General features: G+C 36.6%; 1 protein-coding gene across 5 annotated transcripts in view; it reads right to left on the minus strand.

Annotated features, from left to right (window-relative positions):
- ZDHHC14 (zinc finger DHHC-type palmitoyltransferase 14) overlaps positions 1-23490 on the minus strand; it is a 100679-nt gene that overhangs the window by 20601 nt on the left and 56588 nt on the right. For 4 of the 5 annotated variants that reach the window (XM_069852066.1, XM_069852068.1, XM_069852064.1 and 1 more), the window contains exons 3-4: positions 14251-14409; positions 3040-3177 (exon numbers count right to left, since the gene is read on the minus strand). In XM_069852066.1, the coding sequence (XP_069708167.1) occupies positions 3040-3177; positions 14251-14409 (297 nt within the window). The remainder of the gene's footprint in view (positions 1-3039; positions 3178-14250; positions 14410-23490) is intronic. The other variant, XM_069852069.1, reaches the window with a different exon arrangement.

A 23490-nucleotide genomic window follows, 5' to 3' on the forward strand; every position in this document is an offset into this window, starting at 1 on the left:
AAAAAGAAAGATATACGTGTATGTATACACATATACATTCCTAGGCCTGCCCTGTCAATTTTACTGTTTGCCATTAAAAAGGGAAAGTTACTTACCTTGTATTTCTGAGCCTTTTCAGACTCTCAAAACTGGTCCTTAGCCTCAAGGCACCAGACTAATGGAACTTCCCTACTTTCCTAATATTTTTAGGATCCTTAATGGCAATGGCAGCAGGTAGGTGTGACCTCTATTCCCTACTGCTGGTCACACTGTTCCAAGTGGTTCCCAATATATCAGAAGGGGAAGGTTCCTCACTGCAACAAACAGTCGAAATACAAATGCCTCAAACAGAGCCGAGTAACAGTGAAGACAGACACTACTACTGAAAATGTGTTGAGCTTGGGGAGATGGAAGAAAATCTCACAAGACAATACCTTTAAAGTACCTGATTTACAAATTCATTTTATCATCTTCAATAATATATGCACATATTCTTAATCCTGAAAAGAGCAAATTTCCAATGAATGCCTCAAAAGGGCACACAAATCCAGAAGTTAATATGTATCTCATATCTCATCATCACTTAAGCCCACCAAAATTATAAAAATGTCAGTTTGCAAGATATATTAAAAAATTAGACAAATCTGTCTACATAAAGAGAATAAAAATAAACCAGAAAATATGTTTCCTGTGTAATCTCTGAGGTCACAGAAGGAAGATGCCAGTTAGGATTCCTAATGGAATAGCGTCAGAAAGCATTCAGTTTAACACACACTATCTAAAGTGTTGCTGAAGGCAACCCTGCTAGGACTGCCTTAAGAAAAGCTAAGAATAGGATTTGACTAAGTTAGCAGGACTTACGGAAATACATACAGATGACTTGGAAACACTGCAGGAAGACCATAGTGCCAGGACTAAAAATCGAGACTTTATTCAGACATGCCAACACAAAATGGTCTATGGTAAGTGCAAAGGTTCAGATTAGGTAACTGAGAACCCTGCTTACTGGTTATCATCAGCTGAAGGACTACAGAGCTGTAAAGCAGAACAGAAATGTCTAAGTGGTACCTATTAAAAAGATAGATATGAGGACTTCTAGAAACATGGTTGGCACAGAGAGAGATAGATATGATAAAAAAAAAGTTATTTGTAAGGAACTTTTTTTTGTTGTTGTTGGATGCAGCCAAGATTACAGCAGATAAGCTTCAAGCCCAGCTTTCAAATTTAAGCATAGCAAATAAACTATGGAACTAATCACAATTCATACCTGCTCCCATTGCCTTTGAGGACCAACCAATCTTTACAGCTAAAGAGGTTTTTCCTGTCTCATCCAAGGTGGATAAACATAGCAAGAATATTTTACAGCTGACAGATAATGCAGCACATAATAGTTCCTATACATTATCAGTAACATCTACACTATGCTGAAATGCTTTTCAGCCATACAGAGGCATAATTCTCTCATCTTTGTCTAATTCATACTTAGAATTAGGTATGGACACTGGAAAGTCAAAAATCCACTGGATAAATTTACTTAACATACAGAACATGAAATATTGGCAGAATATTGGTAATTCATATGCTGAAAACTAAAGATAAAAAGCACTGTAGTCTTTGTTAAATAAAGGCAGGCCAGTTTCAAAAGTAGCTTTACATTGTCAGACTGGTAATGTTTACAACTACCGGTATCTAGCAAAGTAAGATGACAGGAAAAAAAAAAACATGCTTTCTTCTTAAATATAAAATGTGTGTATGTATATGCTCATGTATGCCCAAATAAATGTCAAGGATTTAAGTATTATTGGAAAGTGTCTTCTGGCCAATAAGTACTTTTCCTTTTTTTAAGCGACACATACATCTCTCCCCTGCTCCTTCAACTGGTATTAGAAGTACTGTATCTGGCAGTGAGAACAACTTGTTGATCCAGACTCCCTCAAAATTAGGTGCTCCTGGTTCTAGCCTCTATGCTCAATTTCTGCCCTATAGGAGGGCTGCTCAGGGCTCTTATCCTTCTTTTTTAAGCACAAATAACAGCAGGACTTCTGCTCTTTGAAATACAGGTTTTCATTGTGAAGCATAAGCAGTTTAGCAAATGGAGCACAATCTGGTGTATTTTTTACATAAACCAGTCTCTAAATATTGCCATTATCAAGTTAGCCTTATAAGTGAGTTATAAACTGAAATTATTACTTCTATCAGGTTTCCATTGTAATACAGAGTACAAAGAAATAAAAAGATCGCATTTCCAAAATCACTAAACAAATACTGTTCAAGGCAATATCCTACACAATTGGTGACAAGAAAGGACTCTTAAGCTTCCTAGTGATAGTAGGTTAAAAAGCCCCACAATATACAAGAGATCTTTATAGACAAGTCATATAACCTATCACTATAAATTAAAACATTGTCATATAGGAGCTAACAAAATATGTTAGGTGTGTGGAAAAAAAAAGACAGTACTCAAGACAGTCTTGAAAATATCCTTCTCAGACCCAACCCAGAGAACAAATAAAAATCAACCTCAAACTGAGGAATATTAATCTTCCTATAGCTCATCTGATTCACTTCCCTATGAATTGGTTATTCTCAGAATGTCTATGCAAATGAAAGTAACTTGTGTTAAAAACAGGGTAATGATGTAAAACTAAATAGCAAACAACAAAAAGAGTAAAATAGCTTCAATCTATTTCGTAGTAATTTATGTGTTTGTTTGGATGGCAAGTGACGCATGATTACAGTTAAAAAAAGCACACAAAAGTTCTCTGGGAAAATGATACTATCTGAATTCTTAGACATACAGTATGTGTGCTGCTTTTCCAATAAATCATCCAGAAAAGGACAAAAAAATTAACCCTGTATAAAGTCAATGCTAGATCAATGACTACAATGAGCAGGGTCTACTATAGACCAGAATGGGACTCCCTGGGGACTGTGAAGCTTCAGAGAAAAGGCAAATAAACAAACAAATAAATAAACCCTGAATGATCAAAAGATTAACTTAAAAATAAAAAACTCAAGCAAATGGCTACATACGTAATCTGATTTCACCAGCATACTTACGAAGGATGACGTGGGTGATAACGAATGCAAATATAAAGACTGTCAGAAAGGACAGAGATAAAATAAACATATAAAAAAATCTGTAGTTTCTTTTCCCCACACAGTTGCCTACCCAGGGACAGTGGTGATCAAACCGTTCTGAAATGAGAGGCAGAAGAAAAAAAAATGGAAAACAATTAATAAAATGCTGTTTATTTGAAAAAAGCTCTCCGAATACTACATTAAAACTCATGATTTAACTGGCATTTACAACTTAGCCACAGAGAAATTCTTAGTTAGAAAGGAAAAAAATAGAAAAGAAAAGAAGGAGTACTTTAATGAAAAATTACAGCTTTTAAAAAAACCGAAGCATGGCTGAGGTGAGTTCCTGTTAAACAGTATTATTGTGATAAATTATGCAGCCAAACCAATACGTATGTATTTACGCACATGGAGCAGTAACAACTCAATTGTATTTTATTATTTCAAAATACGGTTGGTTCCCCGCCTTGTGACTCTTCTATTCAAAACTGGAAGGTTTAGTGTTGTTTTATTTATATCTGTCATGATCACACCTCTGACTTATGTCTACTATCATCTCATTCATCTATTATGGTATATGAAATATTTAAACCCTCTCACTTCCTTTTATTGCTTCACTCAAAATATTCTCCATTCCAGACCTCCTGTTTTTCCATTGAGAGTTCACATTGGCATACAGAACCATTAAAAACAGCAAAATCATTCACAAAAACAATTTTTCAAATGTTAAAATTCAGACAGTCTTGTAAAATTTGCTTCTACTTCTTTTAGGTTTGGAGTTGGTTGGTTTTTTTCTTTAATAATCTATTCCATCTTGCAGGAATTCTACGTAAACCACATGGTATAAAAACTGCTAGATGTCATCTGAGTGCTCTGTTACCCCTTTCACTATAGGGTCCTTCTTATTTTTACTAAACCATACCCTTCCCCTGAGAAATAAACTCATAAGTGAGACAGGAAAAGGCCAGCTGAGTCAGAAATGAGTGTTCCCAACACAGGGGAAATGCCCCAGCGCTGGAAAGCAGCAGAAGGAACACTACCCTCTGCTTCTCCTCACGCAGCCTGGACTCTCATCTCAGTACACCAGATAATGGAAAGAGAGTGATTGTCAGAAAAAACGTGGCATTTCCTAACTCTGCCTTGGAGAGATTACACAGACGGAATTTAAAATTTTTTAATCAAATCCAAGGTTATAACATAAGACAGATGCTCATGCTGACTCACTCTCTGATCCTTGTCCGAATGTCCTGTTTTGTTTTCTGTGACTTTTATGCAGCCATTGACGTATGATATCAAACTATTTGTCATTCCACAGGAAAAGCTATAAATTTGAAGTCCTTAAGCCCTCTGTTAAAAAGGCACATCTGTCTCAGCACACCAGTTTATTTTAGCTATAGCTTTATGTTAAAGACCTTCATCAGAGCTTTTCCTTGAAGGATGTATTCAGTATTATCTTCGTTAAACAAAAAAAGTCAAAACAACATGCACAACAGATTTCTGAGTTCATCAGACTTTCAGGATTTTTTAAAATGGTTTTGCATGACAGCTGTTTGGACCACATGTTTCTGCCATAAATCTGTTTCAAATTCCAACAAGGCTATTCAAGGTGAACTTACTGAACTTCCTTAGGATAAGGCTTCAGAAATACTTTGATTTAACTAGTATTGCTAAGAATACCAAGAACTAAACAGTCTGGTACCTTTAGTCACTGCAATACAGCTGTATTCCCCAAATAAGTTGACTTTGCATTTGAACAGTGCTTATTTTTACATTTGTACTTCTGAATGAGTTCTTATACTCTGATAAACACTTAATTTAATGGGTACCTAATACAACACATCAGCAAGTAACACAAAAAAATATACAACTACAAAGTCTTTTAAAGAGCATAATCCTAGGGTACTTTGGTACCCTACTGCTTCAGAAAAACGCAATAAAATCATTACATGTTTTTGGAAGATGAATTCCATATGTATTACATCCTTTTCTATGCTGACACAGTAGCAATCAACAAATTATACTCATGTAAAGCTCAGTTTCTAGCCATGAAACAATATTTAGATATATGTAGACGTATCTATTTGATAAATTCAGATAAATGCAGACAAACAAAAACATATGCATACATCCATACATCTCCCAAACTATAAAAGCACATACACACACATATTCCTTACTAAAAGCTGACTTGTTATTTTTAATCTACTTGTTACTCCTCTCCAATTTTTTTCTTCAAACTTCCTTGGTAAACTGAAAGGCTCTGCTTCCTCAAGAAATATCTTACCAATCATTATGAAGCTAACTACCTACCAAAGTAAAGAAGAAATGGACAGAAAAGGCTATTGCTAGTGTTAAATAGAAATCAAGTCTATGAAGAAGGGTAAATATTAAGGGGTTTACATGATAGTTATGAATTAATAAACTGGGTCTTGTTTTCTCAGTCATAAAAGAGAAAAGAATGTGACATTTATGCTATATGCCACAAAGCAATAAATAAAAAAGCAAGGGATTATTCCACTCAGCAGAATGCAGATATTTAAATACAAGTTAAGATAATAGTCTTACAGCATCTGAGCTGTTCTGCTTAGATGTTGAGGCAAGAAAAAACAGTCAACCCTGGCAAAACACACAGACACATCCTAATCAGAAGTTTTTAATGCTGTTACAAAATCTAAACTCTCTTAAACCTAGAGCTGTTTCTTCTTCCTTACAAAAAGGCATGGCTGAAAAAGTATTAATGAAGAAATAACACAATATCTTAAGGTTCACTTCCAGCACTCCAGATGCCTGCAATCTAAAAATCCAATGATTTGGAAAACGAAGCTCTGCTGGCCATCATTACTTGGCTTTGACAATGCTGGCAGCATAATTAAGATTTACCTTCACTGAGAAATAAAAAACTATTGGTTCTGAGAAAAACTGGGAACTCTGGCCCTCATAAACTTAAAATGCAGAGCAAATATAAATGCAACTGATAACTATAAGGGATAAAAGACTACTTAGAGGTGATAACTACAGTTCTGGTTTAAATTTATAGAGTATAGGTAACATGCTCCAGTATTCAACCACACATTTGTGACAAGATTAACGTAAAAATATTCAAGGCAAATGAAGAGAAGCAAAACACTGGCAATACAAACTCTTGTCAATAAAAACTGTATTACAACCCTTAATGAGGGAGGAATAAAGCTGCAAGGCTGAGAAGTTTGACTACAGAAGGATTCCATGGATAGATCATCCTCCTGTGCTGAATTTTAAGTAACAGCAGCAAGGTATTTGCCTTCATGATATGGTATAATGTTACAGTCATAACAACTACAGGCTAGTGCTTATCAGGATCGCAGAAGAAATTTGATCAGTTTTTCAAGGTCTGAGAACAAAAGCTGAGGCAAACAAAAAAGACTGAGAAAATGTGCAAACAGTTTGTAAGGTGAAGTATCCATGGTAAGAGGAGATGGGTAACGAAGCCTAAAAATGTTGCTGTAAAGAGCACAGATAACCAAAGAGGTAAGAAACCTCAAGAGCTGCCAGTAAAAATGCAGCGACTTTATTTTACTAGTCTTTCCCAAGCAATCAGCAACTTTGAATCTGGAGAACTTCTAAGGACAGCCAGCATCCCCAAAACCAAATCCACAAGATAACTGAGCCAATCAAAAAGTTTAGTAGCATTGAAAGAGATTGCTGCCTTTGAAAGCACTTGCTGCCTTTCCTGCCACTTCATCCCACTTCCATCTTTCATTGTCTAAACTACTTCCCTGAACAAGCAGGAAAGAAAAAAAACAGAATTATTCCGTTCATTGCTTAGTTAGAAAAACTGACTTATCAATGGCTGTGTATTAGTAAGGGTGGTATAAACAGGCAAAAGGAAAGAATCACACAAGTGGAAGAGGGGAGGGAAAAGGATGAAGTTCAGATACCGTCCCTTTGAAATCAGCAAGCTGTCAGCATGACTGTGTTCTCATTAACACCCATCTAATAATATATGTTAACTGGATAACAGAGCAACATACAAGTTATATCATACTTCAGACATTTCTCTCAGTTTTTACCCTCCCTGAAACATTTACATTTAAAAACTTCCTTAAGAATCATGAACTGCTGTTTATTTCAAATAAAAACAAAACAGAGAACAATTCCCATCTTAATAAGCAACGGTGTTATAGGTGGTGTTTACTTCAGGAGCCAGACTGAAGCATGTTCCTTGCTGCTCAGAACCAAAGAGTAAAAACTCTACTTTTCCACAGCACAGCATGCAGACTCTTTAAATCCTTAAGTGTTTAACTTACATTTTTCAATTACTACACTCCAGGAAACCACATACAAAATGACCCCAATGCTTTCCTTCCTCTTCCAAAATATTTAACAAAAGCTTTATAATCCGTAAGAAACAAAAAAGTGCATTTACATGGAATATTTGTAGGCCAGCTTGGCCTTTCAGTTTGCAGCTTTTCTCACCTCCTCACATCATGATCTCAGAAATATTTGTTATTATTTATTTACTGCTTCCTTTTTTCCATTGCTTGACTGGGTCACTGCATGCCAACATACATTTTCTAAAGCTTAATGTGACGGCATCTCTCAGAAAGACCAGAAGTCTTCAGGTGGAAAAAAAAAAAAATCTAGGTCACATTACCAGCAGATTCCAATTAGCAGAACCTAGAATTCACCTGTAGATTCTTCCTTCCCTACTCATGTAAAGCATTATAGGGCAAACACACAAACCTAATGCATTCACCAAATATTATTATCTTTATTTAACACACACAAGCAATGTATCCCAGGACTGGGGAGAGTCAATGGCCTGTGATACAAGTCATAGAATCATAGAATAACCAGGTTGGAAGAGACCCACCGGATCATCGAGTCCAACCATTCCTATCAAACACTAAACCATGCCCCTTAGCACCTCGTCCACCCGTGCCTTAAACACCTCCAGGGAAGGTGAATCAACCACCTCCCTGGGCAGCCTGTTCCAGTGCCCAATGACCCCTTCCATGAAAATTTTTTTCCTAACGTCTAGCCTAAACCTCCCCTGGCAGAGCTTGAGGCCATTCCCTCTTGTCCTGTCCCCTGTCACTTGGAAGAAGAGGCCAGCACCCTCCTCTCCACAACCTCCTTTCAGGTAGTTGTAGAGAGCAATGAGGTCTCCCCTCAGCCTCCTCTTCTCCAGGCTAAACAACCCCAGCTCTCTCAGCCGTTCCTCATAAGGCCTGTTCTCCAGCCCCTTCACCAGCTTCGTTGCTCAATCATAGAATCAGTCACAAAAACCACATTACAACTCAAAGAACTGGGCCAGCATTACTCAAAATTGCTTTTAGAAGTAGCAGTGCAAAATAAGATTACAAGGTTCATTGTCCTGGATGCACACTGGCAAATTATGCAAAGATACTGACACATCTGCGCATATTTGTAATGATGACAATTACAGCATTTTTTTTAGGATTATGATGTCATGATATGACCACATCTGTTCAGGCTTCTTAACTTGATATTCAGTGCGACAAATGGTACTTTCAGAATTTTGTTGCTCTTGAAATGTTTAGGAATACAAACAAGGTTTTTAGAAGTCCATATGACGAATACTTCGTATCACAGAAAGTATTTATTTTCTTCCAAGATACAGCATATCAATGCCAACAGCCTGCTGAAAGTCATGTGCATGTGCACAAAAGCCAATATAACCATGGAATTAAATCCTTTACAGTCAGTTCAGAATGCCTGATAATTCAACATAACAAATAAAAAAAATTGTATCTAATATTCATAGCATTTTCATAAAAACTATCCTTAGCTCAGATGTTCAGTTCCACTGACTGAAGTCATCACTCCTAAGAATTTTTTATGTAATTATATTCAAAAAACCACTAATGGGACTTGCCATTTTGTAACAGCAATATGGATAAATTTAACTTATGCAATATTCACCTGTGTGAGTCGTTCCCCTCACAATGCCTTGCTATTACTTTTGTGGAATGAAAACAGAGTAGAAATTTATATGAAGAAAATGGTGAATAAGAAAAGACCGACTGCATATTACATTTATATGCATGCTGATGCTATTTTAGAACATCTGTTATGGAACAATGCACAATGGATCCTTTTAAATCACTAAGCTTCAGTGCTTTTGTGCTGTGATCCCAGATCAAAGCACCCCAAGAATAACAAATGGCACAAAACGTGCCTTCTAGTGTCAATGTTACATTTGGAAAATACTCAGAGGTTTACTCCAGATTACATTCTGGACACTCCACTAATCTCTAAAAGGTGTTGCAACCTGAAACAGCAACACAACATTGGGAAAGATGTGCCTCAACGAAATAATTTATATAGTTATCTATGACAAAAAGTCAATTGGAAACATAAGCACATGGGCTACTCAACAAGCATTTCAGCATTTCACTCTGGTTATCAGCTAAATACTGTCCCACACAGCTACGCTACTTGGGTGAATTTGTTGGGTTTTTTTGGTGAGGTTTTTGATCTTGTTTTTTAAGAAAGTCAGTTGCACCTTCAATGGCAGACTAAAATTATTCACAAAAAGAAAATAAATATACCCAGTTTTCATAATGAAAATAGCAATAGATTTATCAGGAAAACATCCAGTCATTGCTCTAGGATAGCTCATAGTAATTAAACTATATTGTCACATAGCTCACTTCACTGCTACCTCCAATAATAAGTGTTGACTAATTAACAACAAACCCTTTTGACTGCATACACATTAATGATGACATCTCCAAAGGCAGAGGCAGCAGTTTAGAATGACTGTTCTTCTGGTGAGTATAAAGAACATACAGCAAAGGACATTACTACTTAATGACCTCTCCTTACACACTTATTCTTGTCAATACAATGCTTTCACTGGGAACCAAACAAGTGCCAGACACACAAGGAACCATAGAGAGAGAGAGTTAAAAACCCCACCTCATCCCCAGGGGAAGCTTGGTATCCTTACCAGGTATCAGCACACAAAGTTCATGGCTGTGTTCTCTTTTCCACATGGAAGCACATTTTTCATACACTGTTGCTGCCTTGTATCTGCCTTTGAATTCCTTAATCAACTTTCAAATTGCCACTGCACCTAATTAAGTATTAGTTTATTTTTGTAGGTTCCTAATTATTTTTTTTTTTGTATTCTGTCCTGGTAATTTTTCTCTTTAGTTTTACTCTGCCCTCTGAGGCTTAAAACATAGTTTACACACTTGAGTATTATGATCATCTGTGCTTTTTTCTTATATGCAGACCAATACATAAGCTGCAACCTCTCTATGAAATAAACTATTAATAGTATTATCTTTTTTCAAGAGACCTTCTGCCAAATTTTCCAGTACTTTGGCTTAGATTTAAAAACTCTGGCACACATGCCATGCACTCTGAATTTCTGAAGTACATCTAGTATACAGATGGCATAATCATATCACTTCTGTAAGAGCTGGTGTGCACCCCATTTGGCAGCTTGTTGGGTGCCTCAAAAAGCCAGCACAAACAAAAAGAGCCAAAGCCATTTTCCTTATGTAAAAACTAGGGGGGGGAGGGGGAGGAATTACAAAGAAAGAATAGAAAAAAACCCAAAAGACTTAGCAGCCAACTTTGTGTTTATAACTGTTCAGCTAAAGAGTCACCTTCAAGAGACCTGGAGCTAAGGTTTAACAGGTTCAAAAATCAGCCCCAAAATGAAGTGAAAATTGTAGTCTCTTCATTGCAGGCAGTGTAAGAAAAAAAACAGACAAAGGTCATGAAAAGGAACCGAAAGCAAAAAGGGAGATAATAAGGTAATGAAGAGTGCCATAGATGCAATTAAACCCAAGCAAAAAATTAAGTCCTGACCCCAAGTAAATATACTCTGATTATAAAGGACCATGAAGTCCTGGGAAAATTACACTCACAGTGCCAGTGTTATAAACCCCAAACTGTTACAATGCAGCCTCTCAGACTATTTTTGAAGTAATTTCTGTTCTCCAGGCCGAAAGATGGTGGTATATAGAGTGACTATAGGGAAGAATTTCTGCCAGAACACACTGGTAATTCTCACTCTTTGTCTCACGTTGTGTGTGTTACATATTACATCTGTTTTAACAATTAATTCTCCATTTTAAGAAAATAAATTTACAACACTAGTGCCTAACTTGGGAAACTACTTTTAATAACAATTATTTCATCCAAATTCTTCTGCTTGGAATGCTGCTGGGTATGTAACACATTGTATTTTCAAACCAATAAATTAATGTAGTCCAGTCAAGACCAAAATCAAAAGATGATGTGTACAATTGCCTGGGAGAAAAGCTTTACAGAAGCAATATGTTAAAGAGAAAGACAGTGTCTGTTGGCTTCTAGTATAGCATATTTTCTGGCAAAGTTTATGTCAAAATCTTGGCATTTGGTCTCATGTTTGGGATCTATAAAAAAATAAGCAGAGTTACAAGTGAGAGGAATCCTATCTCCTACGGAAAACAGAAACATTGATAGAAAATGCCAGCACGGTACCTGTGCCCTTAGCACTATTGGCATCCCGGTTCCCTGTCTCAAATAGTTTATATTGAGTACAAGGCCAACTAGGATCCATCAAGAGCTATTGAAAGCAAAAGAATAACCCCTCAGGGTTCAAGGAGGCCTTGAAAATTTTGGAGAGCATGAGAATACTCAGCAGGAAGCATCCCCACATGCTCGTCCTGTTCTCTCATTCTTCTCCAGGGATCCACTCTGGCCATAGCCGAAAATAGGCTGCTGCATGAACCAAAACTTCAGTGTACCTTTGTATGGCACTGGCCTGTTCATCAGTGATGTTTGAAAAATCAAACTAATTTCTCAGTAATCCTAATGCAAACATTTCAAAGTTAAGTTCTGACCTAAAATTTAAAAAATCTGACCTTTCAATCCACTCTGGGGGAAAATAAATAAAAATCATGTGTTGAAAGAAACACTGTGGAACAGGAGGAGAAAAGCTATCTTTATCCATCAGCTACACGCAAATTTATAACATACAGATTTTGAAACAAATAAAGCCATATTCTCTTAGATTAATATAAATGGTGGATCTCTTCTTTCACCATCCTGCATTTTTGCTTTTGTCTAAATCCTTTACTTACGCTTGATAAGCAAAACTGATGCAGGTGAACCGCAAGGAAGGCTTTAGACATTTAGATTATTGGACTAAGCTGATTTACTGCTATCAGTAACCTACTTAAATAAACTGTTTGGAAAAAGTCAACTGTTTCTTGCTCAGCTTTTATTATAGAAATCAAACAAGATCAAAAAATCATTTATTAAAACAAAACAAAAAAGGAAATTGCACAGCTGATGTTGAAATGACAAATATTAATTTAGAAGGGTTATCTGGTCATTTCAGAATCAAGCCCAACCACTGGCTTCTTACTAATATTGCACATTCAATCAAAACCTATTGTCTAAGCACAACGATAACTAGCTTGAGTTCAGAATTTTTTTTTCTGCTGTACCTAATCGGGAAACAAAGTACTATGTAATGTACTTCTTCAAGTCATAGTTTATTGTAACCTGGAGGAGCAAATAACCACAGTAAATTCATTCCAATAAATGGATCATTCCAATAAATGGACAGAATTATTTTAAAACCAAAAAACTTCAAATAGAAAAATGTGCAAGAGGAAATTACAATGATCATACCTATTCCACAAGCAGAAAAGGCTAATCATCTTGGATACAATTATCACTTATAAAAATCATGTGCTTAGACTCTTATACATTCATATTTCACATCTGTTGCTTCACAGACATAATCAGAAAACAAAGATTGTTTAAGCTGTTTCCCTGCCATCACTAATTGTGTGGTTCAAGAAGTAGGTTTTCCAAATTTAGTATGAAAAGGACACAATCAGATTACATAATAACCTGTAGAAAAAGCCTTCATATTAATTTACTATAAAAACTGAAACATTATTTTAAAGTAAGCTTCAAGATGTGTGTGTGTTTGAGTTGCTCTTATTTATTCACTCTTGGTAAAGACAAGAGCCTTTAATTTTTATTTACTGCACTGGTCAACAACTGCATTTTCATGTAATCAGGTTTGCTGAACAATACCACAACGTGTCCAGGTTACACATTTAATATATTATTTTTCTGAAAACGTGTCAGCTACAATTCATAAATACCCCTACTTGACAAGTTCAGTAGCTTTTACAACACTTACAAAATTGAAACACATCAGAAAACCTTATATACTGAAGAAACCAGCTACAGATACCAAATCAACTGTACAGTGCCTAAAGGCTAAACTTTTCATTCTGATGTAAGTGTACTGCCTAAACAAATATCATCTAAACATGAAACTAATTCTTCCAATGACTTCTTTATATCTAAAAATATCACTGCTGAATGCTGCAATTACATTCTCAGCTGGAGATATCTTTCTACATTATTTTCTTGAATGCATCAGATCCAGGCTCAACGGTGTGCTAATCAGCTGCACTGAACTCTAAATGTGATCTAATTAACTAGAAGCCTACTCAGATTTGATTGGTAGGTTTTTTTTGGTTTGCTTTTAAATTCAAGCATATCTTAATCACCTTGTCTGCCCTCCAAAGAAAATAGTCATGAAAAAAGCCAAGATGTTCTATGGAAAAAAAACACTGTTATCATTACAAAATATCCTTAGGCCCTGACAACATGTACTTATTCTCAAAATTTCTTATGGATTCTGACTTTAAAATTTCTAATCTTAAAACTGTTCAAAGTTAAGACTTACCTACAGTCTATATTCTGTTCATAGTGCAAGCCTACCTATTTGAACAATTACCCTGTAATAAACTGGAGAAGCAGTTCCTTGCCCTCGCTTTAGTTTTGAAGGAAACAATTCTGAGGCTCCCATAAAGCATGCACTTTCTCTGCACTTGAAAGTTCATAGCACATACTACGCAGCCCTATTTGGCTTAGGTCTGTTCTTTGCCTTGTGGAGCAGGTTAGGAAATATGTATGCATCAGAAGATATTTTCCCTTCTAGATTAGCAACTACTATCCATTAGCCCAAATCTCCTCCTCTGCTTCCTCTAAAATTCTTAACATTTAATACAGCTTGCAAGAAAGAAGGATGAAAACAGTAAGTGACCTCAGGAGTAATCTTGTCACTAACTCTGATTCTTTTCTCTCTCATATCAAAAGTATTCATAACAATATATAAGCTACTAATAAAGATATGCTGTATCTTTCTTTACTCACCTACGCAGTTATCACAAAGGCTGCAATGTGAGGCACGAGGTGGGCGGAAAATCTTGCAAGTAAAACAGTATTTTAGTTTCACTGTCTGTCCATTGATGATCACTTCTTTTGTTCTGGGAGGGGGACGGTATCCTCCTGAACTGGAGCCATTTGCAATATCTAAACAAGGAAATACAATGTATTATACTTTTCTTATGAGCTATGACATACACACAGAACCGTCCTTGATGGCAATCTATAGCAAGTTTCAAGTTTCTATTAACACACTCAAACTTTTTTCCCTTCTCATTCTCCTAAAATAACACGTAGCAAAAAATAATTACAAGTAGCATCCAGAGCAAATCAGTTTGAAGAAACTACCCAAAGTCAATTCGCAAATGCCGAAAGCTACCTTGACCCCAAAACTCTTACACTCATACACCCTAATAATTCATAGAGAAAGTTGTCACTAAAGACAACTACAACTGCTGGTGCAGGATGGTAAAACATGGACAAGTTATTGTTAGGATTTTCCTGAAGTTTTTAGAATTCTTGTAATAACAAAAAGTCTTAACATGTGCCACAGAAATTCTACAATCCAATATAGAATATGCACATTTACTTAAGCAACAGCACCTCTGTCATTACAGTTTGGTGCATGGTAGAAATAAAATCAGTAGTCACTTAGAGATCTCTTAAATGCTGTGCTACAATAAAGCACATTCAGAATAGCATTTCACAGCTCTGAAACAGAGTTTGAAAACCTAACTCCCAGTATTACTTTTACACATCTTGAAGTTTGTTTGTTGCATAAAAATAGTTTCCAACTACCTCATTTGGTACAAGTGGTGGGGTTTGTGTTTTGTTTGCTTGCTTGCTTTTGGGTTTTTTTTTTAGGGCATCTGTGTTCATTTTTCCAGCAACTAAGGGACTGATTAGGCTAAATAATTAAAGTTCTATTTTGTCCTTTAAATGGTCCCAAGCTGAGCTATACTTTGAAAGTTTAACGTGTTAAAGCATGCCTTTTTCTTAGTTTATCTCTTCTTGTGAAATCACAATGAAATCAAACCACAAAAGTGAAAAACAATAAAACTAACCCCTGAGTTATTATTCTTGGACCAGTACAGAAAGAACAACAGGGAAGTAATATAAATTCTTCTCCAATACATGCACGAAACTATATTTCGAAGTCACATTTACCTGCACAACTGTGTTTTAACTTGTCCCCCCTCAGTGTCCTGTGGGACAAGTATGGAGCTGGATAACAGGTTACTAAAAGATCCATGACTTGTACTTGAGCTTAAATTGTTAGAAATATCACCCACAACTACAATTTCTGCCAGGGCTGCAGATATACTTCCACAGCTTACTAACTACACGTTTTACAAGGGTGCAAACAGCCTCCTACCTAGCAAGGTATTCAAATTAGCGACAGCATAGCTCTAGCCAAGGTATAATCTAACTTAGGAAATTCTCATCTGCAACATGCTCACCCACTCCACAAATATGCAACAATAAAAGTATTTGTGAGACACCAGTGTAAACACGACCACTGAAACAAACAGCACGCAGAAAACTCTCTTGGAGAAGAAGGTGGAAGGAGGGGAGCAATAGATGAGAATACAGAATCTGGCTACAAAGCTCCGAGGCATCCCTTATGAGAATGAAGTGGTGAATAATGAAGAAACAGCAGCTTAGAAGCAACCTACTAGACGCTGATGAAGTACAGACATTACAAGCTACTGGTGTGTTTACAGACTGAAGCATAACTAGACAATCAAAGTTCTTTTATGTGCAATTTGGACCTTTTCTTTTTTTAGAGTTATGTTTTTTTAGAAGAAACTTGTTAATTACTGTGATTCTAAAGCACTCTAGCAAAAAAGGAATTTCATGAGGTCAATAGAAATAATTCCATTTCTTCCGGTTATAGTAAAGGACTTCCTTATTTGCTTGCGTAACAGTTTATTTGTCCTCATGACACATAGGTTTGAGCTAAGTAATTTTTTATTTTTGCATTCTAATTCAGAACTAAGGGGAAAAGATGTTCTTTTAGGGGCATAGCACAACTGTACTTATACTATTTAAAGCTTTACAGAGACGTGGATGATTCCTAAAACAAGAAAACAAGGAAGAAATTCTAATAATCCAGAGATTACATTAAAAAAGCCTCCTTGTTTTTGATGAAAACTTCTTTTCTCTAGAACAAGTTACCATAGGCTGTATGAAATACTGAAATAAACTTGCAGTGCTAGTACAGATCTAAATAAGACAATACTTCTTAGGGAAGGAAACCCCCATACTAATTTTTTTTGTTATTAAAAATCCCCTGTAGCTAATTTTAGTTACTATCACTGAAAAAGAGATAAATATATTTTAATACACTGTACTTTCGGTGACATCATGACCAGCAGGCTTGTAATATTCTTAATCCTCCTATAAATACATGGGTCTTACAAAACATAGCACTCCACCCATTTCTGATCATCGCCTGGTCAGAATGGACTTAAAATGTAAGAAAACTGTAGGTCATTAGCCATAATTAGCTTTTAATCCAATGAAGCATTTAACATGCACATGTGTAACATGTTCATTAATAAACCAGTGATTTCCATCTGATACTCACACTCAAATTTAGGTGTATAATTGTCAAAAATACTAATCACAGAATCATCAGGTTGGAAAACAGATCACCAACTCCAACCATACTCCAAACCAACTCCAACTACTCAATCATTTCCCCAAGCACCTCATCTACCCGCCTTTTAAACACCTCCAGGGATGGTGACTCAACCACCTCCCTGAGCAGTCTGTTCCCCTGCTTGATAAACCTTTCAGTGAAGAAATTTTTCCTAATGTCCAATCAAAAGCTCCCCTGACACAGCTTGACACCATTCACTCTCGTCCTATCACTTACCACCAAAGAGACCAACGCTCACTTCTCCACAACCTCCTTTTAGGTGACTGTAGAGAGCAATAAGGTCTTCCCTCAGCTTCCTCTTCTCCAGGCTAAACAACCCCAGCTCTCTCACTCACTCCTTGTAAGACTTGTTCTCCAGCTCCCTCACCAGCTTCATTGCTCTCCAGGACCTCAATGCCTTTCTTGTGGTGAGAGGCCCAAACCCGAACACAGGATTTGAGGTGCAGCATCACCAGTGCTGAGCACAGAGGGAGAATCACTTCCCTGGACCTGCTGGCCACTGCTATAACAAGCCAAGATGCCATTGGCCTTATTGGCCACCTGGGCACACTGCTGGCTCATGTTCAGTCGGCTGTTGACCAACACCTCCAGGTCCTTCTCCTCCAGGCAGCTTTCCAGCCGCTCTTCCCCTAGTCTGTAGCACTGCACAGGGTTGTTGTGCCCCAAGAGCAGGACCCGGCATTTGGCCTTGTTAGACCTCATCCCACTGGTCTCAGCCCATCGATCCAGCCTGTTCAGATCCCTCTGGAGAGCCTCTCTACCCTCCAGCAGATTGACACTTCATCCCAGTTTAGCATCATCTGCAAACTTACTAAGGGGGCATTCCATCCCCTCATCCAGGTTGTTGATAAAGACATTGAATGGGAAACTTGAATTTCATATAGGTGTAGCTTTTTATACTGCTAGCCACACTGATGCATTGCATTTCCTAAAATAACACTAACATTTTAGATTTTCTTCTTCTACAAAATCTTACTATTCCTGAATATGCACATAACTTTCGAAAGAAAATTACTTTAACCAGTCAAGGTGAATTATTTAGGAAAAAAAAAACCACAAAACTTTTTCTTCTAATGAAACATGTGCACATAAAAATACGCAGTGAGTAAAACCAGTAACCTTTCAAGTGAAAAAAGTGCACTGTATCTATTTTATTTTAAAACAGGCCCTGGCAGAATTTCAAAGGCAACTTCCCTTTTCGCTGGTAGAAAACGGAACTACTGGCCAGCCCATGACACTATAACGCCAGTTTTCTAAGAGGATTTCCTTCCAAATCTTTGAAGGAAAGTTCAAATTCACAGGCACAGCAAATCCTAGCTCTCTCAGGAAAATTAATCTCAGCATCCAAGAATAAAAACTGATGCAAATTTAATTAATGAAAACAGTCTTGTTGACTTTCCAACGAGTCAGGATTTTCCCACAATCTCAAATTCTATATTCAAACCCAAAGTCCCAATCTTTCTGTTTATTGGCATTTTTTTTTTTTCTGGAAACATGCAACAGGGCAAGGATAAACATGCTTGGATTTAATCAGATTTTTTCAAACATAAGCATGCTAAACATGTCCTGGTCTCACAGTATTTTTTCAGACTGTAATTAGCTTTCAACAGGAATGCTCATACTTGGGTTCTTACACAGCTAAATCTTTTAATATATGCAGTCACTTGAAGGCATAAGACAAGGCTTTATGGAATCACCTATCTCAGATAAACCTCCATTTTACCACTACGTTTTACAGTTTTCTCTTCCAATTAATTGCTGCTGTAGTAATGCAAGTTATTTAACAAAAAGGGTAAAAAGTTCCCACTACTGGGATCACCTTCTGTGCTCTCTGATCTGATACATTCTATAACTTCTCTGTCAGCATTAAGTGTTCATGCACTAGATGGGGTGCCAGCGTATTTATTATCTTATTACAAAACCCCCAAACGTATGATTCATATCCTTGCAGGACTAAGGTACTTGAAATGTTGCAAGAAAGTTAGTTTAAGTATTTAATGGAGATACAGAACAGTTTAGCAATCTCCTATGTGACAATGAACTCCACTTAGATCTCCCAAATTATGCTGAGAACAAATGGGAGGTGCTGTTTAGATGAGACACAACAGCTGGAATTTTGTATATATATCTCATCAGGATTTTCCCACTCAGTCAAGCACTTGTTTTTTTGGTCAATTTTCCTAAATTCCAAGGACAGTCCAGAAGGTCTCTCCATATTTTCTCTACAAGAATCATATCGTCAACTTTAAAGGGACACCATTTCAACCTTCAAACAATATAATTAGAAAAGTTAGTAATTTGAAGTAGTTGTGATGTTTCCAGCTAAGAAAAAGAGATAATAATGAAAAAAATCTTTAGTTACGGTCTATAACATCTGAAAAGCACAACGTCCCCCCAAACAAACTGTGCAAATATGCAAACCTCCTGTAAGAAATGTCTTCTGTTGTGTTTAACCACTTACACATAAGCTAGTAGTGTAACAACACCAGGCTATAAGAGGTCACAGTTAGCTCAGGGACAAACAATACTGGGAACCTCGCTCAGACTGAAACCAGCAGCTGCTAACTGCATTCTTCACAACTCTCCATTTGACAATCAATAAGATTTACTGACCAAATATTGCTCCTAACTTTAGATAAAAGATTTACTGCTATAATTTCAGAAAAACCTATTATTTTCTGAAGAGTAGGATAGCATCATCTTTAAGTCTAAAACTTTATGTGGAAGGTATTCTCTCCCCCAGAACGAATCTTTAGTGATTTGCTGGGGGAAAAGAAGCATAGAGAGGAATAGCTTTCTTAAAGACTTCCCTGACGTACAAAGTAATTCCACTAAATTTACTTGAAGAACGCTGATTAAGCATCCAATATTAGGTATGATTACCAGCCTATCAAGCTGGTATGTGGAAAGGCTACTGTCAATTCTATGAAATGCCTATGCTGTGGCACAGATTTAATTTTATAAGGCTCTAAGAAAATAAAACTGTGCATTTCAAAACAAATGAAAGACAAGCAAGGAACTGTGGAGAAGTCTCAAATGTAGTCTAAAACACCAATAAAAGTTATAGAGCCAGGACAAAACCAGCTTCCAGAGATGGCGGGCTGATGTAGTTAAAGAAAGGCAGCAAAACTAGCCTGAGCTGATTCTATATCATAAGTTAAGACAATTACCCTGAAGAAAAATCCAAAGCATCTCCTTACTATAGATAGGCCTTTTTACGGCTAGAAGGATAAATTACCATGACCATCTTTTTATTTCTCTGCATCACTTATCCAATGCAGAAAATAATATTGTGGAATAACTGTTGATCGTGTATGCATTTAATGGACAAAGGCTTTCCCATCTGTGAAACCCATTCTCCTGGGTTTGGTTATCCTTTGAAGCTTTCATATTTACAAGTTTATCCTACAAGAATTTTCCACTTGAGCTGACTCCACATAAAGCTAACTACAAGAGACAAATATCATAACCACAAAGAGGTTACAAAATAAGGCTGCTCCTAGTTTTCATGTTTCCATAGAAACAACAGCCCCTCTCAATGTAGTTTTTTGTGTGACTGCAGAACCCATGGTTATATGCACCATGAAAAGGATGCAACTGCCATTGGGGTTGTCCTGAAAAAAAAAAAAAAAGACTTCTTGTTCTTCATGAAAGTTATAATCAAAGTAAAAAATGCTACACCAACAAGTTTAATTTTCCATTCAGAAAAAACCAAGGTTCTGCTGCATTTAACTGAAATTATAGCACTTTTATACCCAATAACCCTACATTATCTTCAGTGATTTTGTATTATACAAGCCTCATGCAGCTCATTGCTTTTGCTCTATTATGTTATATGAAAAATATACTGAAGTGTTTTAAAACCTTTCCTCTCTTAGGCCAAACACGTGTATTCCTTATTTCTTTACAGGTCATGCTTCCTAGACTTTTCTGGTTTGCTGCTTCCTCTTGCGTTTCCACGCATGGCGTCAAAAAATGGACAGTGAACTGAGACCTCATCATCAATAGGTATTGCAGAATGTCACTTTTCACCTAATGCATCCCAAAAAGAACGTCCCCTTTTTGTCATGATATCACAAAGCTGACTCAATCTGTTTGTGGATAATACTCAAGCCCCTCCTCTACTATACCAGTCTCTACCCAGCCCCCTTTCTGTTAGTATTTGATTTCCATTTGTAATCATGCATTTTGAATATGTTCCCTACATTTGCTAAGACTATTTAGAGTACAAAAAAAACCAAAAAACCCAAAACATTAAGCTGAGCACTTGCAAATTCCCCCAAATCAGCACCAACTTCAGAGTTAAGCATATTCTGTTTTTCTTGAGCCCACAATACTACAGTCGGTTTCTGCAAGGTCCTGCTTGATCACTTATCATTTATCACTGGATTGTCTTTCCAGAAAGTTACTCATTGACTCTGTGGTGATTTCATCTAGACTTTATTTCCAAAACTTATACAGAAAGAATCTTATGGAGGACAGTATCAAGAGCTCTATTACGAGTCAAAATTTAGCATGCCTGCTTATCTTTTTCTACTGGTTAATCTTTCAATAAAGGACATCATTTTGGTTATACTTTATTTGCTCTTGAAAGACCTTGTTACTTGTTTTAAGTCTTAAATGGCCATAAATCCCAACTCCTGCCAGCTCCAGTTCTTAACATTTGATCCTTTAGGAGTTTGTTCCATGTCTTTCCAGATAGAGAATAGTTTCTAGTGATAGAATAGACAGATTTCTATTAGAGTAGGACGTCAGACAGACAGATATAGAAACAGAATAGTAGACTGTCAGATTATTTTTTTTCTTTTAATTACTACTACTACTTTCCCTCTTCTGACCTGCACTTCCTATCAGGTGGCAAGAAATGTGCAAATTCTCTTCTGAGTGTTGAATACTTCAGAATGCCCCCTGTTATTTCACATTTCCTAATTACACAGCTTCTTTCTTCTTCTGATCTCTAACAGAAACTGTCTTGTTTGTCTCCTTTGCTCCTTACTGGTTGTAGCTGACTTTATTCCCCTTTTGCCTTTCTGACACTTTCCATGTCTGCTTGTGCTACATATTTATAGAAATAAATTAGAAAATGTCTCCATGTCTGATACATGTATCTTTTTGATGATAATCTTCAAAAATCCACAAATACAGACAGAATGGCCTCTTACTACTCTTCCCTTGGCTTTTTTTTTTTTTTTAGAAGAGGGGAGGGCAGAAAAGAAAAAGGAGTGGGAAATTATAACTTTTCCCACATTTTTCTAATGACTTTTTCCACCCCACTCTCCATCCGTTCCTTCCCAGCTATAAAAAGATTAATCTCATTACACATTACAGCAACTTACACTTGTATGCAGCACATAACACACTCAGTATTTATTCCTTAAAAATGTTTGCTGTGACAGCACTGGAAAAAGCTAAAAAATAAGCTCTACGATCAGTCTTTCTAAGGAATCTGTTAGCTTTCCCAATAACACATTTGGACTTTGGCATCTGTTTTCCACATATCTGAATTCTGTGAATACTAGGAATTCTTCTGTTACACAAGTAAGTACTGAAACTATTGGGCTTGAAGACAATTCCAGTTCCTCAGTATAAAGACATTCCATATCCATTCTTAATGGTTTTTGGAGTGTAATGAGAATATGGCTTCACAATACTTCTCCATTTCTGATTTAAATTCTTTATAGCATATAAGGGCAGGCTGACTGAAGATTTTCTTTTTAAATAATCCAGACTGCCACATCGGAAAGTATGTAAACAGAAGAAATATAAGAATTTAAATTCACCCATCTAGGATTGAGCTCTCTGGGTCATCTAGCATCCAACACTTTTCTTCCTTGTCTACTACATACAGTACGGTCCTTGCCCAAAGCTAAGCTCTGCACAGTAAGTCCAAACAACGTATAAAAGCAGTGTAGGTTTTCTTCCCGAGATGTGAATGTCAGCAGAATACATTGCTTTTTAGAAAGCTATAACAGGTCTACAAAATTTGATGAACTACTTATCTCAAACTTTACAAATCCGCAAGAAAATATTTCTTCCCACAAAGTTCAACAACCATGTTACATGATCATACTGTTCCAAAAGCATCAAGTCTATGCAAAGACCATAGAGAGTTAAGTACAATTAGCTGCTGCAGGTAGCATGCTGCAAATGGCTGCAAATGCCTTTATTTCATTCAGAACTCAAATCCAAACACTTTAAAATACACAAAACGCTATTTATAACACAGCCACCTCTTTATTTTACTATGTAACACAGTATACTAGCTATGGTCAGGATCTTCCAGTCTGGTTAAAGAAAACAATCATCATTCCCACTTACCAGCACTGTTCTCAGTGTGATTTTGGTGTGTACAAACTACATGTGCTTTCTAAAGAAACTAAACCAGAACTTCTGCACCATGTGTACGTCAAATGAACTCTACCCCATAATATGTTGTTACAGTCTAAACCAATGTCTTCACCCCTCATGTATTTTCACCAATGCTTTGTGGAGGACATACAGCCTAGAGAACCAGACAAAACCTGGTCAGAAGTAAACCCCTCAAATTAACACTATAGATGCAG

The sequence above is a fragment of the Phaenicophaeus curvirostris genome, chromosome 2 (genome assembly GCF_032191515.1).
Source record: "Phaenicophaeus curvirostris isolate KB17595 chromosome 2, BPBGC_Pcur_1.0, whole genome shotgun sequence".
In the NCBI taxonomy this organism is placed as follows: Eukaryota; Metazoa; Chordata; class Aves; order Cuculiformes; family Cuculidae; genus Phaenicophaeus; species Phaenicophaeus curvirostris.